Source organism: Diabrotica virgifera, chromosome 7 (genome assembly GCF_917563875.1).
Source record: "Diabrotica virgifera virgifera chromosome 7, PGI_DIABVI_V3a".
Classification (NCBI taxonomy): Eukaryota; Metazoa; Arthropoda; class Insecta; order Coleoptera; family Chrysomelidae; genus Diabrotica; species Diabrotica virgifera.
In genome coordinates this window covers 189,873,003-189,887,058 of record NC_065449.1, presented here as the reverse complement: position 1 = coordinate 189,887,058, position 14,056 = coordinate 189,873,003, and the positions used below count along the sequence as shown (strand labels likewise).

Sequence of the window (14,056 nt, the reverse complement as noted above, 5' to 3'; positions counted from 1 at the left end):
TTATAAAGAATTTAAAAATAGGGTGGAGAGATGTTTTAACGTTGGTGGAGGCTACTTCGAATAGTTGTATTTTTATTTACTGCTAGTTTTTATTAATGTTTTGTTATTGATATTAAAATTTACTGTTTTCTTTTTATTGGGTTTTAGAACAAGCAAAATATTGATCAAGAATGACAGTTCACAAGATATATTCTTTGTTGAACGCTTAACATTCTCGAAAAATGACAATTCGCAAATTATTTATCGGAGTTGACAGTTACTAAGCTACATTGTAGCTTAGCAACACTAGATTATTGTTTCGATTTCAAACTTAGTGCAAAAATTTATTAGTCCAGAGAAATAAGATTTTTCTCGTGACACATCCCCCTCCAGGCCGAAACCAAATTTTTTGAGTAGTATGGACATCTATAATAATAACCTATATGTTTCCTGCAGCCGATTTTGATGATATACATAGTTATAAACAAATGAAGATCAAAAAACGATAAATTTTCGCTTTTTTCGTCTATTACTAAAAAGTTAAGCATTTTAAACTTTGAGCGTAAGAAACTCATAAATCGTCTAAAAAATTTCAATATGACGTTCACTGAATATGTCTATCCTTATTGGTTGCTTAGAAAATTGCAAAATAAATAATAAATTTTGAGTTTTTATAAATATTCATAACTTATGTAAAAATTAACTTATGTGTGTGTGTGTGTGTGTGTGAGAAAAAATGGCTTGGATGCGAGTCCGTTAGCCACAGATTTTTATTTTATTTTTACCTCAATTTATTAGTTTTGTTATATTTATACGTATTTCACTTAAATGATTATATTTGTTTCTTTCAAGTAGTTTATGAGTAATTTAAATATTTCCATTTTATGACAACTTAGTAGATATTCTATACTAATTGGAAAATGAACTTGTGTTTGTCGTAAATTGTAATATAATTGATTTATATATCTCTCGTTAATTTTGCATTCCAAGAAAATATGGTTTAAATCTCTAATCGAAACATTATCACAAAAACATACTGATGAATTAATTATTCAAAAAATTAACTTAGAACCTTCTTATTACACGAATTGCTGAGACTTCTGGTGCTTAAATTATATTTTAAATTTCAAAGCAATTGATCAAATAGTTTAAAAGTTATTTAATTTGTTTATCCCAAATTCATTTTTTTGCAACACTACAAGTCAGAAAATTATGAGGTTACAGTAAAACTTCTGACAGTTTATGGAAGAAGAACGCGTATACTATTGACTTAATTTAAAAAAATGACAAAAAGTAATTTTAAACAGTGTAAAATTATTTTGCAAAAACACGTCGATTCTTTGCTTACTTATAAACAATTATAATAACTTTTTAACCGTTACCCGTAGAAAAATTATTTTTTCATATTTGGAAAGACTGAATTTTTATACACATTTAGAAAGAAAAACAATTGTCCTAGGACACTTAGGGACGAAGTCAGCCCCCCCTTTTTTAATTCACCTGTTTTTGCAAAATAATTTTGCAGTATTTAGAATTATTTGTCATTTTTTTTTAATTAAATTAATAGTATAAATTTTCTTATTTCATAAACTATCCAAAGTATTACTGTAACTTCATCATTTTCTGACTTATAGCGTTGTAAAAAAAATTAATTTGGGATCATCACCATAGTCATTAACATCTTAGTAGATGTGTTGTGGTTCATAATTGGGCTTCAGCAGCTCGGACAGTTTGATTGATAATATTTCTCCACTGGTCGCGGTCATCAGTTACATGTATTGCCTCAGTATACTGTTTGTTGAGAAGCTTTTTAGTAATGTCCGCCCATCGCTGTGGAGATCTTCCGCGTTGGCGTTGAGTCTGAGGCCTTCCTTGGACCACCAACCGCTCCATTTTGTGATCACTCCGATGGATATGACCAAAGAACTTTAAAATTCTAGAGTAAACGGTACTGGAGAGACGCTGATCCGGTTTAATTTCATCCAGAACCGAGACATTTGTACGGCGAGCCGTCCATGGAATTCGAAGCAGGCGTCTCCATGTCCACATTTCAAAGGCGTCTATACGTCGTCTATCTGATTCTTTGACTGTCCATGTCTCGCATGCATAGTAAAATATGGAAAAGACCAGAGTTGAAACGAGTCTCTTTTTGTTTGTCATAGTAACGTGACGATCACGCCAGACCCCGTTTAGTTCACTCATTCGGGTTCACAACTGCCTGTGTTGTTAACTAGAGCTCCAAGATATATCATAGATGAGACTACCTCGCATCCCGCAATAGTTTGGGTTTCAGGAAACTGTTGTTGGCGATCAATAACCATGATTTTGGTTTTGTTGTAGTTAACCATGAGTCCAAATTTAGCACTTTCTTCCTCGAGTTTTTTTAATAATTCAATAATTTCTTCTGGAGTAGAGGCTAGAAGTGTAGTGTCGTCTGCGAAACGCAAGTTAGATATCTTAACACCACCTAGGTTTACTCCTCCCTCCCAACCATCCAAGACTCTGCGCATTATGAACTCCGAATAGATGTTAAATAATAAGGGAGCTAAAAACGCATCCTTGGCGTACTCCCTTCTCCAAAGTGCATTTGTCAGACAGGTATCCGTCCATTCGAATATATGCCAGGTTATCTTGGTACAGTTTGCTAATAAGGTGAGTCAAGTGTTTAGGTACACCCATTGTCGTCAATATGTTCCATAGTTTGTCCCATCTAACATTATCAAAGGCCTTTGTATAATCGACGAAACATATAAATATCGGGATCTGGTATTCTCTCGCTTTTTCTATGATGTTTCTTACATTAAGGATTTGTTCTCTAGTACCTCTGCCCTTTACAAATCCAGCCTGCTCAGGTGCTATTTGCCAACTTATGAAGTTTTCTAGACGCCGTTGCAGTATGTAGAGGATCACCTTACTGGCGTGTGATATTAGAGCTAATAGCCTGTAGTTGTTACAATTATTTGTTGAACCTTTCTTATGAAGAGGTATGATTATGGTCTTTCTCCAATCCTCAGGCCAAACGACTGTGTGCCATATTTCATTACACAATCGATGTAATATTTTCACTCCACATTCCGGAAGATGCTTCAAGGCGTCTGCAGTAATGAGATCATATCCTGCTGCTTTGTTTAACTTAAGTCTTTTTAAAGCGAATTCCACCTCGGAAAAAAGTATGTCAGGTTCAGATTCAAAACTAGTGTGGTGTGTCTCTGTTGAAGGAGAATGGAAATTGGAGGTCTGGCAGTCAGGTACAAACGGGGTGTCCGCTGACATCTGGTCCGTATTGGCGTATAAAGACTTACAATACGCCCTCCAAACATCAATAACCTTGTCCAAATCCGTCTGTACATTACCTTCATCATCTTTGATAGACCAAGATTTCTGTTTGAATTTACGTGTGAGTAGTCTGACTTTATCAAAGAGTTCTTTGGTGTTATTTGTGTCGGCATGTAGTTGAATTTCTCTGCAGATTTTCTCTATATGCTTGTTTTTGTCTCGTCTACAAGCAGCCTGAATAGCTCTAGATAGCTGTCGGTACTGGGAATTCCTGAGAGGGTTCTCGATTCCAGCAATTTTAAGTTTTCTACGTTCTTCAACGAGGTCAAAAGTATCTGCAGACATCCACACTTTTTTTGGTCCGGTTGAGACGGCATTAGACTGTGCCTCGCAGTCAGCCAAGGTCTGTATCAAGGTATTTTTAAAAGATAACCAAATCTTTTCGGAATCATGAGTGGCGATAGTTGGTAAAATATTTTCGAATCTTTCATTACATTGGCTTTTAAATTGTTGTGTATCTTTTATTTTTGATATCCTCTTGTTTCGGATCCTAGCACATGCCTTGAATTTTTGCTTTAGCGTTGCAAAAAGAAGTTGGTGGTCAGCGCTAGGTCGTGTTTTACATTGGCTAATAGATGTTTTCCAGCGATGTTTAATCATTATGCAATCGATTTGATTTCGGTGTCGTCCGCCAGGTGAGATCCAAGTGTACAATCTTCTGGGGTGGTGCCTATACATAGAGTTCATTATTGTCAAGTCATTGTCAACGCAGAACTGGATAAGGCGGTCTCCCCTTGAATTACGTTCACCTATTCAATATCTACCCACAATATTTCGTATATGTTCGTCATCCATAGTAACACCGATTTTTGAGTTTAAATCACCCATGATGATAGCGATTTCTTTATTTGGGATATTTTGCAGATATGATTCCAGTTCGTTGAAAAAAGATTCAGTTGTATCATCATCAGCAGTTGAGGTAGGCGCATATACCTGAATCAAATGGACGATAGAGGGAGATCCATTTAGTTTTAAGGAAATTATACGATCACTGATAGCTTGATATCCCAGTATATAAGGAGAAAGAGATTTTGAAACCCAAAAGCCAACACCATTGATACTTTTGTTAATGTTGCCTGAAAAGCACATGAAATGTCCCAAATTAGTTATGTAGTGCCCCTCGTTACGGAAGTGAAGTTCAGAGAGCCCGGCCACAGAGATATTGGTTCGTTCCAGTTCCTTCTCCAGAATAGCTTGTTTGCCCGGTTGTAAAAGGCCACGGACATTCCATGTAGCTATGTTGTATGGTTTGCGGTTATTAAGTTTTTGTTTTTCACCAGTAGCACATTTCGCATGTAAAGCCTGATGAGTCACGTCTACATGCCCGGTAACTGATTTCACACATTCCTCCCCGGACGAGAAGATGCGCCGGGTGCCATCCGGATCGCGAAGCTCATCATCCGAGGCCTCGCAGCTATTGCTCATATCATGAACTTTCGTGGGTGAAATAAAGGGGTGGTTTCCCGTTGCCTTCCCCTTTGGTTGGAAGTGCTAATAAGGAAATTTGTTTAAACAGGGTACCAGTTTTCTATCCAGTTTTGGACTTAGTAGATATACCAAGGCTCGCGTTTGCAGGATCGCATACCTGAAGTAGGACTATCACCTATTGGGTTTATAGACGAGTCTCTACCCGCTACCCTGAGGAAATTAGGAGTGTGTGAATGGGGAGAGGCGCAAGTTACGCAGTTTGTGTGTAGGGTGCGCGACATGTATATGCCACACACCCCCCGCGCAAAAAGGACCCCTTCCACTCAAACACGGTCAAGAGGACTCATCCGACACTCGGGGTGTGGCTGAGATAGGTTCTTGGTAAATAAATGGGTATGGGACGAGATGGAATGTTGGGTAAGGACAGCGGTCAGCTGCTCCTGCGTTCGCCTCTTACGACCAGTAGGAGATACTGTGGGTGTATTCTTTGGGATAAACAAATTAAATACCTTTTAAACTATTTGACCAATTACTTTGAAATTTAGGGTATGATTTAAGCACCAGAAGTCTCAGCATTCCGTGTAATAAGAACGTTCTAAGCTAATTTTTACATAAGTCATGAATATTTGTAAAAACTCAAATTTTTTTATTTATTTTGCAATTTTCTAAGCAACCAATAAGGATAGACATATTCAGCGAACGCCATATTGAAGTTTTTTATACGGTTTATGAGTCGCTCACTCTATTTGTTTAAATTTGTTTAAAATATGTACTTAACTTTTTGGTTATAGACTAAAAAAGTGAAAATTTACCGTTTTTTGATCTTCATTTGTTTATAACTATGTATATCATCAAAATCGGCTGCAGGAAACATATAGGTTATTAATATAGATGCCCATACTACTCAAAAAATTTGGTTTCGGCCTGGAGGGGGTTGTGTCACGAACAGGATATTTTTTTTCTTATTTCTCTGAACTATACAGGGATTTACATAAATTGGCTACAAAATTAAGCAGGTTTTGAAAAACTTCAATTTTATTTAGTTTTATGGGGTTTTAGATCAATCAAAACTTTTTATCAAGAATGACATTTTTCGCTAAAATTGAAAATAAAAAAGTTTTTCCTCTTGGGCACCCCATTCGTGGACACACTGTATAAGGTTTTTTGTGTAAAATTTTCTTAATTTTTCAATGGTCAAGTCAGTTTTTTTCTGAGATTTATATTTTTGTAGGTATTTAAAAAATCAACTAATTTCGCAGTTCGTTTGCTTAATAAAAAGTGAAGCACCCATTGTTGGAGTAGAACTTTTTAATATATTGTTTATTAAACATTTCTTAATGAAATTACAGAAAGTTCTATCTTGTTTGATTTTTTCCGTAAGCAAAAACTCTATTGACTCCCCTAATTAATAAATTATTAATTTCAGCAACGTACCAAAAACGCTCAATTCATTATAATCTCCCTTCGATCCAACATGTTCGAACTGTGCGATAATCTCATAGGAATTTACAAAACGTACGATTGCACGAAGTCTATAACGATAGATCCAAGAGTATATGACGAGCAAACAAAACATAACGAAAAGCGAGTGTCGCTTGGATCGACCAACGAAGAGAGTAGACGAACGTCTGTGCCCGCTTCTGGTACTGGAGATTCTGGAGATAAAAATCCAGAAAGAAATGTTAGCAATGAAGGTGAGTAGAATAAATACGTGTAGTTTCTTCTTCTTAAAGTGCCCACCCTCTCCTCAATGGAGTTTGGCTACTATAATTTCAAACTCTTGTCGTCTTCAGCTGTTATTAGCTGTTCAAAATTTAGCCCTGGCCATTGTCGGATATTTCTCAGCCACGATAGTCTTTTCCTTTCTAGTCCTCTCTTTTCATCGATCTTTCCTTTCACTATTACTCTGGGCTAATTAGCAAAATACAAGGAAAAGATATTTACCAGCAATTTTATTGCTGGAATCGAATCTTATGATTGTATATATTAATAATATAGGTATTCAAAGTCCGCAGACAGTGTGCTACATTTTTTATAAACAAAATGGCGCCCTAAAATGTTGTTTTTTTTTCAATTTTTGCTTTATAACTCCAAAGATTTTAACTTAACACCAAAGAAACCCAAATAAGAATTCACCGTAATTAAATTCTGCTTAGAGACGTGTTTTTCCCGATTTACTTCGACGAAAATTTTCCCCGGAAAATGCCGGTTTTTCCAACAAAATCCTTAATTTTCAACTAAAATTTTAGATGATAAGTAATTGTTTATCAATAATTAAATAACTTGCTAGTATAAAAGCCCTTTTCGTATAGGTTATAATTCCAGAAGCCGATGGAAATTGAATGAACAGTTTAGCAACAATTGAATTGTTAATTAAAAATTTACGGTCTCTATAATAACCACAATAATTATGGTACATAAAAATAACTGTGATTTTTGTATATAAAGACACCTATCTAATGTACTTTACAGAATTGAAATGGGACTATTTAAGCGACCTCAGGAATATTTTAAAATTATAAACAATTTTTTGGCTTATAAACAAATAGAATATCTCAGAAAATATTAAATTTAATTAAATCATGAAAACGGTATTAGAAAAAAAGCAGCAGGACGCTTCTTTTATAAGAAAAAACGTTTAATTGTGATGAGTGGTTCCTGAGATACAACCGGTTAAAGTTGACCGGCATTTACGGCAAAGATATAAACAATAGGCTCATAATTTTCGAACCGACACCTTTTTATTTTGATCCTCTTTCTTCACACCAATTTTCATGTTTAAAATAATCATAACATATATTATTATAATAAAACTATTGGTCCAAGAGCTGTGAGACATTTTTGAGTAGGTATTTTAGGCAACCTGAAAATTTTTCAGCTGACTATTCCATGATAGCCTAATACAAAAATGCCGGTCTGGCTGGAGGGTAGCGGTTATTTTCCCCAAAAATCTCCTCCAAAGTTAAACAAAAGGGTAAAAATTGTTATTACAAAAAATATCATTGACGTGACTTTAAAGTAAATTTATATATTCAAATATAAAGAAAATAAACAGGCCATGCGATTTAAGGGCGATTTTAACTCTGCAAGATACTTGCATGGGCGCCCCAGGATTATTTTCAGGGGATGCATCTGCTTCAGAAGATTTCATCTGAATCTGTACATACTATTAAGAAGTATATAATATACAACTATACATGCATAGCTATGTATGTACATTCCTTCCGGACAGGGAGGTGCAATTGTTATTTGACAGGGTATTTTTTAATAATAAAAATAAATATTCTAAAAAAGACAGGTTTTTTTTTGGTGAAATTTTCCAATTGTCAGGTGATCAAAAAAATTACGCGTGAATATAAATGAAAAGCGCTATAGGTCAGCAGCAGTGTGAGAAAGATCGTATACCGATAGCTGTTTGCGTCCTCTGTTGTAGCTGAGCGAGTCCGTTCGCAGGAGAAAAATCACATAACCTGGCCATATCCATGTTGTTGTTTCTCGAAACGTTAGAGTAATTATTATATATTATAGTTTTTTAAGTAACTTTTTCTTAATTAAAGAAAAATAATACGTATTTTACAATAGACTTTTCAAATATGATAGAAAAAGACAAATTTATTATTATAAATATATAGGTAGAAAAGTATAAAACTATAAACTAAATTATTTCTGTGGCCGAGTCTTGTACTTCTTCTTCAAACTCCTCATCTGAGCCTTAATATTCATTCTCTTCCTCTTCGTCAGACTCCCCTCGAGACTCAGATTCCTCTTCTACATGATCTGTAAATAGTTGTATCATTAATTAGTTTAGTTGCTACGTATTCTCCGTCCTTTTATACGGAGTCGAAGCCTGGACAATCACATGCTCATCTGAAGAAAGACTTACCGTTGTTGAGATGTGGAGTTATCGAATACGTAACAAACACGGAAACATTAAGAAAGATGAAAAAGGCAAAAGAAATACTCAACACTATGAAGGAAAGAAACATGAGCTACTTTGGTCATATACTAAGAAATAAAAAACGTGATGTGATTGGTTATATAAGGAAAAGTATTAAGCATTGGTTATATAAGTAAGAATACGTAGCAACTCAATCAATTAACCACTAATTAATTTTTCATTAATTCTAAATACATATTACAACTATTTACAGATCAGGTAGAAGAATCTAAGTATCGAGGGGAGTCTGATGAAGAAGAAGAGAATGTATATTTATTTTAGCTCATTTTTCTTTCCTTCATAGTGTTGAGTATTTCTTATTTTGCCTTTTTCATCTTTCTTAATGTTTCCCTGTGTGTTAAGTGTTGTGTGCATGATATTTTTTACATTATTCGATAACACCACATCTCAACAATGGCAAGTCTTTCTTCAGATGCGCCCGTGATTGTCCAGGCTTCGACTCTGTATAAAAGGACAGAGAATACGTAGCAACTTAATTAATTAATCACAGATTATTTTTAATTAATTCTAAATACATATTACAAGTATTTACAGATCATGTAGAAGAGGAATCTGAGTCTTGAGGAGAGTCTGACGAAGAAGATGAGAATGAACATTTAAGCTCCGATTAGAAATTTGAAGAAGAAGTACAAGATTCGGACACAGAATTAATTTAGTTTATAGTTTTATACTTTTCTACCTATATATTTATAATAATAAATTTGTCTTTTTCTATCATATTTGCAAAATCTATTGTATAGTACGTATTATTTTTCTTTAATTAAGAAAAAGTTACTTGAAAAACTATAATATATAATAATTACTCTAACGTTTCGAGAAACAACAACATGGATATCGCCAGGTTATGTGATTTTTCTCGAGCGAACGGACTCGCTCAGCTACAACAGAGGACGCAAACAGCTATCGGTATAAGCTCTTTCTCACACTGCTGCTTACCTATAGTGGTTTCATTTATATGCACGCGTAATTTGTTTGAACACATGGCAATTGGATAATGTCACCAAAAAAAACGTGTCTTTTTTAGAATATTTATATTTAAAATTAAAAAATACCCTGCCAAAATAACAATTGCACCTCCCTGTCCGGAAGGAATGTACATAGGTATGCATGTATAATTGTATATTTTATACTCATTAATAGTATGTACAGATTCAGATGAAATCTTCTGAAGTTCAGATGCACCCCCTGAAAATAATCCTGGGGCGCCCATGCAAGTATCTTGCAGAGTTAAAATCGCCCTCAAATCGCCTTGTCTGTTTATTTTCTTTATATTTGAATATTTAAATTTACTTTCAAGTCATATCAATGATATTTTTTTGTAAAAAAATTTTTACTCTTTTTTTAAATTTGGGGGGGATTTTTGGGGAAAATAACCGCTACCCTCCAGCCAGACCGGCATTTTTGTATTAGGCTATCATAGAAGAGTCACCTGAAAAATTTTCAGGTTGCCTAAAATACCTACTCAAAAATGTCTCACAGCTCTTATACTATATCGATATTACGAGTGAAAATTACCAAAAATAGCAAAATTCCAATCATAAATCATGTTGGACAAAATGTAATCTCAAAGTTCAAAATCGGTATACGTTAAAAAAATGCATTTTCTCGGCTTCCCATGGAGCAATGTTCTTCATTCTTTTTTTGTTACCAAGTAACTCGAGTAGAGCCATCTAACTAACGTATTACTAAATGTCAAACTTGCTTTTGTTTTGTTATAATAGATTAATTTATTTATAAGAAAAGAAAACTACATGTTTTTTCTAGTTGTAGACTTTTTTTAGATAAACTTACTACAAGTGTACCTTTTAACGTTAAAAACTAACTAACGTATTACTAAATGTCAAACTTGCTTTTGTTTTGTTATAATATATTAATTTATTTGTAAGAAAAGAAAACTACATATTTATTCCAGTTGTAGACTTTTTTTAGATAAACTTACTGCAAGTGTACCTTTTAACGTTAAAAACACAAATATTCTCATTTGAAAGCTGTATAATTATTTAAACAATCTTTATTTAAACAAATTAAAAATTGTGTTACAATAAATAAATTAATTTATTATAACAAAACAAAAGCAACTGTGACATTTAATAATGCGTTAGTTAGATGGCTCTACTAGAGTTACTTGGGAACAAAAAAAATGAAGAAAATTGCTCCATGGGAAGCCGAGAAAATGTATTTTTTTAACGTATACCGACTTTGAACTTTGAGATTACATTTTCTCCAACCTAATTTTTGATTGGAACTTTGTTATTTTTTGCAATTTTCACTCGTAATATCGATAGTTTTTATAATAATAATATATGTTATGATTATTTTAAAGATGTAAAAATTGGTGTCAAGAAAGACAATAAAAATAAAAAGTTTATATCTATGCCGGTCAACTTTGACCGGCTGTATCTCAGGAACCACTCATCACAATTAAACGTTTTTTCTTTTAAAAGAAGCGTCCTGCTAGACCAGTAAGGATATGTTTTTAGGTGGATGTGAGAGGTGGCATTCAGATTTTTACGGATAAAGTTAGGTGATAACTTCGTTAATAATAATTGATTTATGCTCCTTCTCAAATATGCCCGGAACATTAATAAAAAAAATAAAATATTTAAAAATTTCAAAAAGTTTCGTTTTTTTCTACTTTTTTTGCTTATAACTTAAGAACTATTCATTTTAGAACAAAGTCCTACAGGATTAAAACAAAGATAATTAAATTTTCTATCAGATGCGATTGGTTAAAAATGTCTTAATTTATCACCCTTGCTTCAAAATAGCAATAAATATAAAATAAGGGGGCAAAACAAGCCTGTCCTCATTCAATGATTTTCCATCATTTAGGTTACACTTGGAACCTTCCTAATTCGCTTAGAAAATTTTTGTAATGTGCTAAAACCGTACACCAAATTTCATTAAAATTGACTTACTAGATTTTGCATAATAATTTTGCAATCTAAACTTTTTTAAAAAATTAAAATTTTTTAAAATCTTGCACAACAAAAACTAAAACATACAAAGATTTGTAAATTTTTTTACATATAAAGAAGTACTCCACCTATCTAAGGCACTTTACAGAATTGAAATCGGATTATTTAAGCAGCCTCAGCAATGTTTTAAAGTTATAAACAATTTTTTGGCTTATAAACAAATTAGTGCTGTGGCCAGGAGTTGGTGCTACGAGCTCCTTTATTTAGATGGACTTACCCAAGTTTTTTATGTATTTTGACCTGTAGAACACGAATTTTTGGGTAACAGTTGATCCGGATGTCGATAAGATTGTTATAAACAAAGAACTTGAGGAATTACATAAAATCGATTTTTTGCAAAATAAAACATTTTTTTGTATTTCTTCGGTAATTCTAAGCAAAAAATGTTCTTACAAGTTTTTTCGTAGGATGCATAGTTTTCGAGATAAACGCGGTGGAACTTTCAAAAAATCGAAAAATTGCAATTTTTGAACGCGAATAACGTTTGATTAAAAAGTAAAATAACAATTCTGCTGACAGCATTTGAAAGTTTAAGTCAAATTATACCGGTTTTAATTATTTGCATTGCTAAAAATTAATTTTTTTATTATTAAACACAGCTATTTGTTTATAAGCCAAAAAATTGTTTATAAATTTAAAACATTGATGGGGCCCCTTAAATAATCCGATTTTAATTCTGTAAAGTGTATTAGATAGGTAGAGCACCTCTTTATATGTAAAAAAATTAGCCAACTTCTAAATGGTCTACTTTTTGTTTAGAAAGATTTTAAAAAATTTGAACTTTTTTAAAAACATTTAGATTGCAAATTTATTCTGCAAAATTTATTAGGTCGATTTTAATGAAATTTGGTACACGATTTAAGTGTGTTACACAGAATTTCCTAAGCGAATTACCAAGGTTCTAAGTGCCACCAAAGTGGTTAAAAAATATTGAATAACAACAGACTTATTTTGCCCCCTTATTTTGTATTTATTGCTATATTGCAGAAAAGGTATTACCTTAAAACATTTTTTGCCAGTCGTATATCATACAAAATTCAATTATCTTTATTTTATTTCTCTACGACTTTGTTCCAAAACTAATCGTTTTAAAGTTATAAGCAAAGAAAGCAGAAAAAAATCGATGTTTTTCGAAATTTTTAAATATTTTAATTTTTTTATTAATGTTCCGGGCATATTTGAGAAGGAGCATAAGTCAATTATTATTACTGAAGATGTCACCTAACTTTATCTGCAAAAATCCGAATGCCACCTCTCACATCCAAAAATAGACGTTTTTTCGCAGATCCTTACTGGTCTATGCCGCTTTTTTCCAATACCGTTTTCATGATTTAATTTCATTTAATATTTCCCGAGATATTCTATTTGTCTACAAGCCAAAAAATTGTTTATAATTTTAAAATACCTCCTCAGGCCGCTTAAATAGTCCAATTTCAATTCTGTAAAGTACATTAGATAGGTACAGTGTCTTTTTATACAAAAATCATAGTTATTCTTATGTATCATAATAGCCTAATAAAATAAAAAAAAAGTCAAAATGTAAATTCGTACAGGTTAAAACAAATTTTATGTTGTTCTGAAGCTATTTCCTTGTGGCATTTTTATGATTAATTATTTTTTATATGGGAAATAAGCCACAATTAAAATGAAAAAAATAATTTTATTAACGTTTCGACGCCCAAATCGGGTGCCGTTGTCAAAATACAAAATATTACTAAAATAAACTAAAGTGTTGTTGTTAAGCAAAAAAATTCTTCTAATAATTTATTTAATCTCACTCATTTATATTGGCAATTCAGACATACATTATACATTTTAAAGTAGAAGACTTTAAAATGATATTGCCAATATTTATGAGTTGCGTTCCATATATTTATTTATAAGTTATTTATAAGTTTTTATATATTATAATATATAATGTTAATTAATAAATAATAAATAATATATACGTTCCATATATTATTTATAATATTCCATATATATATTTATAAGTTGGGGTTAATTTCATGTAATCGAATGAACTATCTTTCAGTAAGTCGTCCCAGGAACGCAACTCATAAATATTGGCAATATCATTTTAAAGTCTTCTACTTTAAAATGTATAATATATGTCTGAATTGCCAATATAAATGAGTGAGATTAAATAAATTATTAGAAGAATTTTTTTGCTTAGCAACAACACTTTAGTTTATTTTAGTAATATTTTGTATTTTGACAACGGCACCCGATTTGGGCGTCGAAACGTTAATAAAATTATTTTTTTCATTTTAATTGTGGCTTATTTCCCATATAAATAATTAATAACAAATTTTATATCAAAGTTTAGGTGGGTACAAAAGATATTTTCAAGAAAGTATCCAAATCATACAAGGGGATC

The 14,056-nt window shown here is 32.5% G+C and overlaps 1 protein-coding gene across 1 annotated transcript in view; it reads left to right on the top strand.

The window, feature by feature from the left end:
* LOC114333044 (structural maintenance of chromosomes protein 4) overlaps window positions 1–14,056 on the top strand; it is a 119,762-nt gene that overhangs the window by 80,334 nt on the left and 25,372 nt on the right. The window contains exon 19 of the mRNA XM_050655342.1: window positions 6,170–6,437. Within this exon, the coding sequence (XP_050511299.1) occupies window positions 6,170–6,437 (268 nt within the window). The remainder of the gene's footprint in view (window positions 1–6,169; window positions 6,438–14,056) is intronic.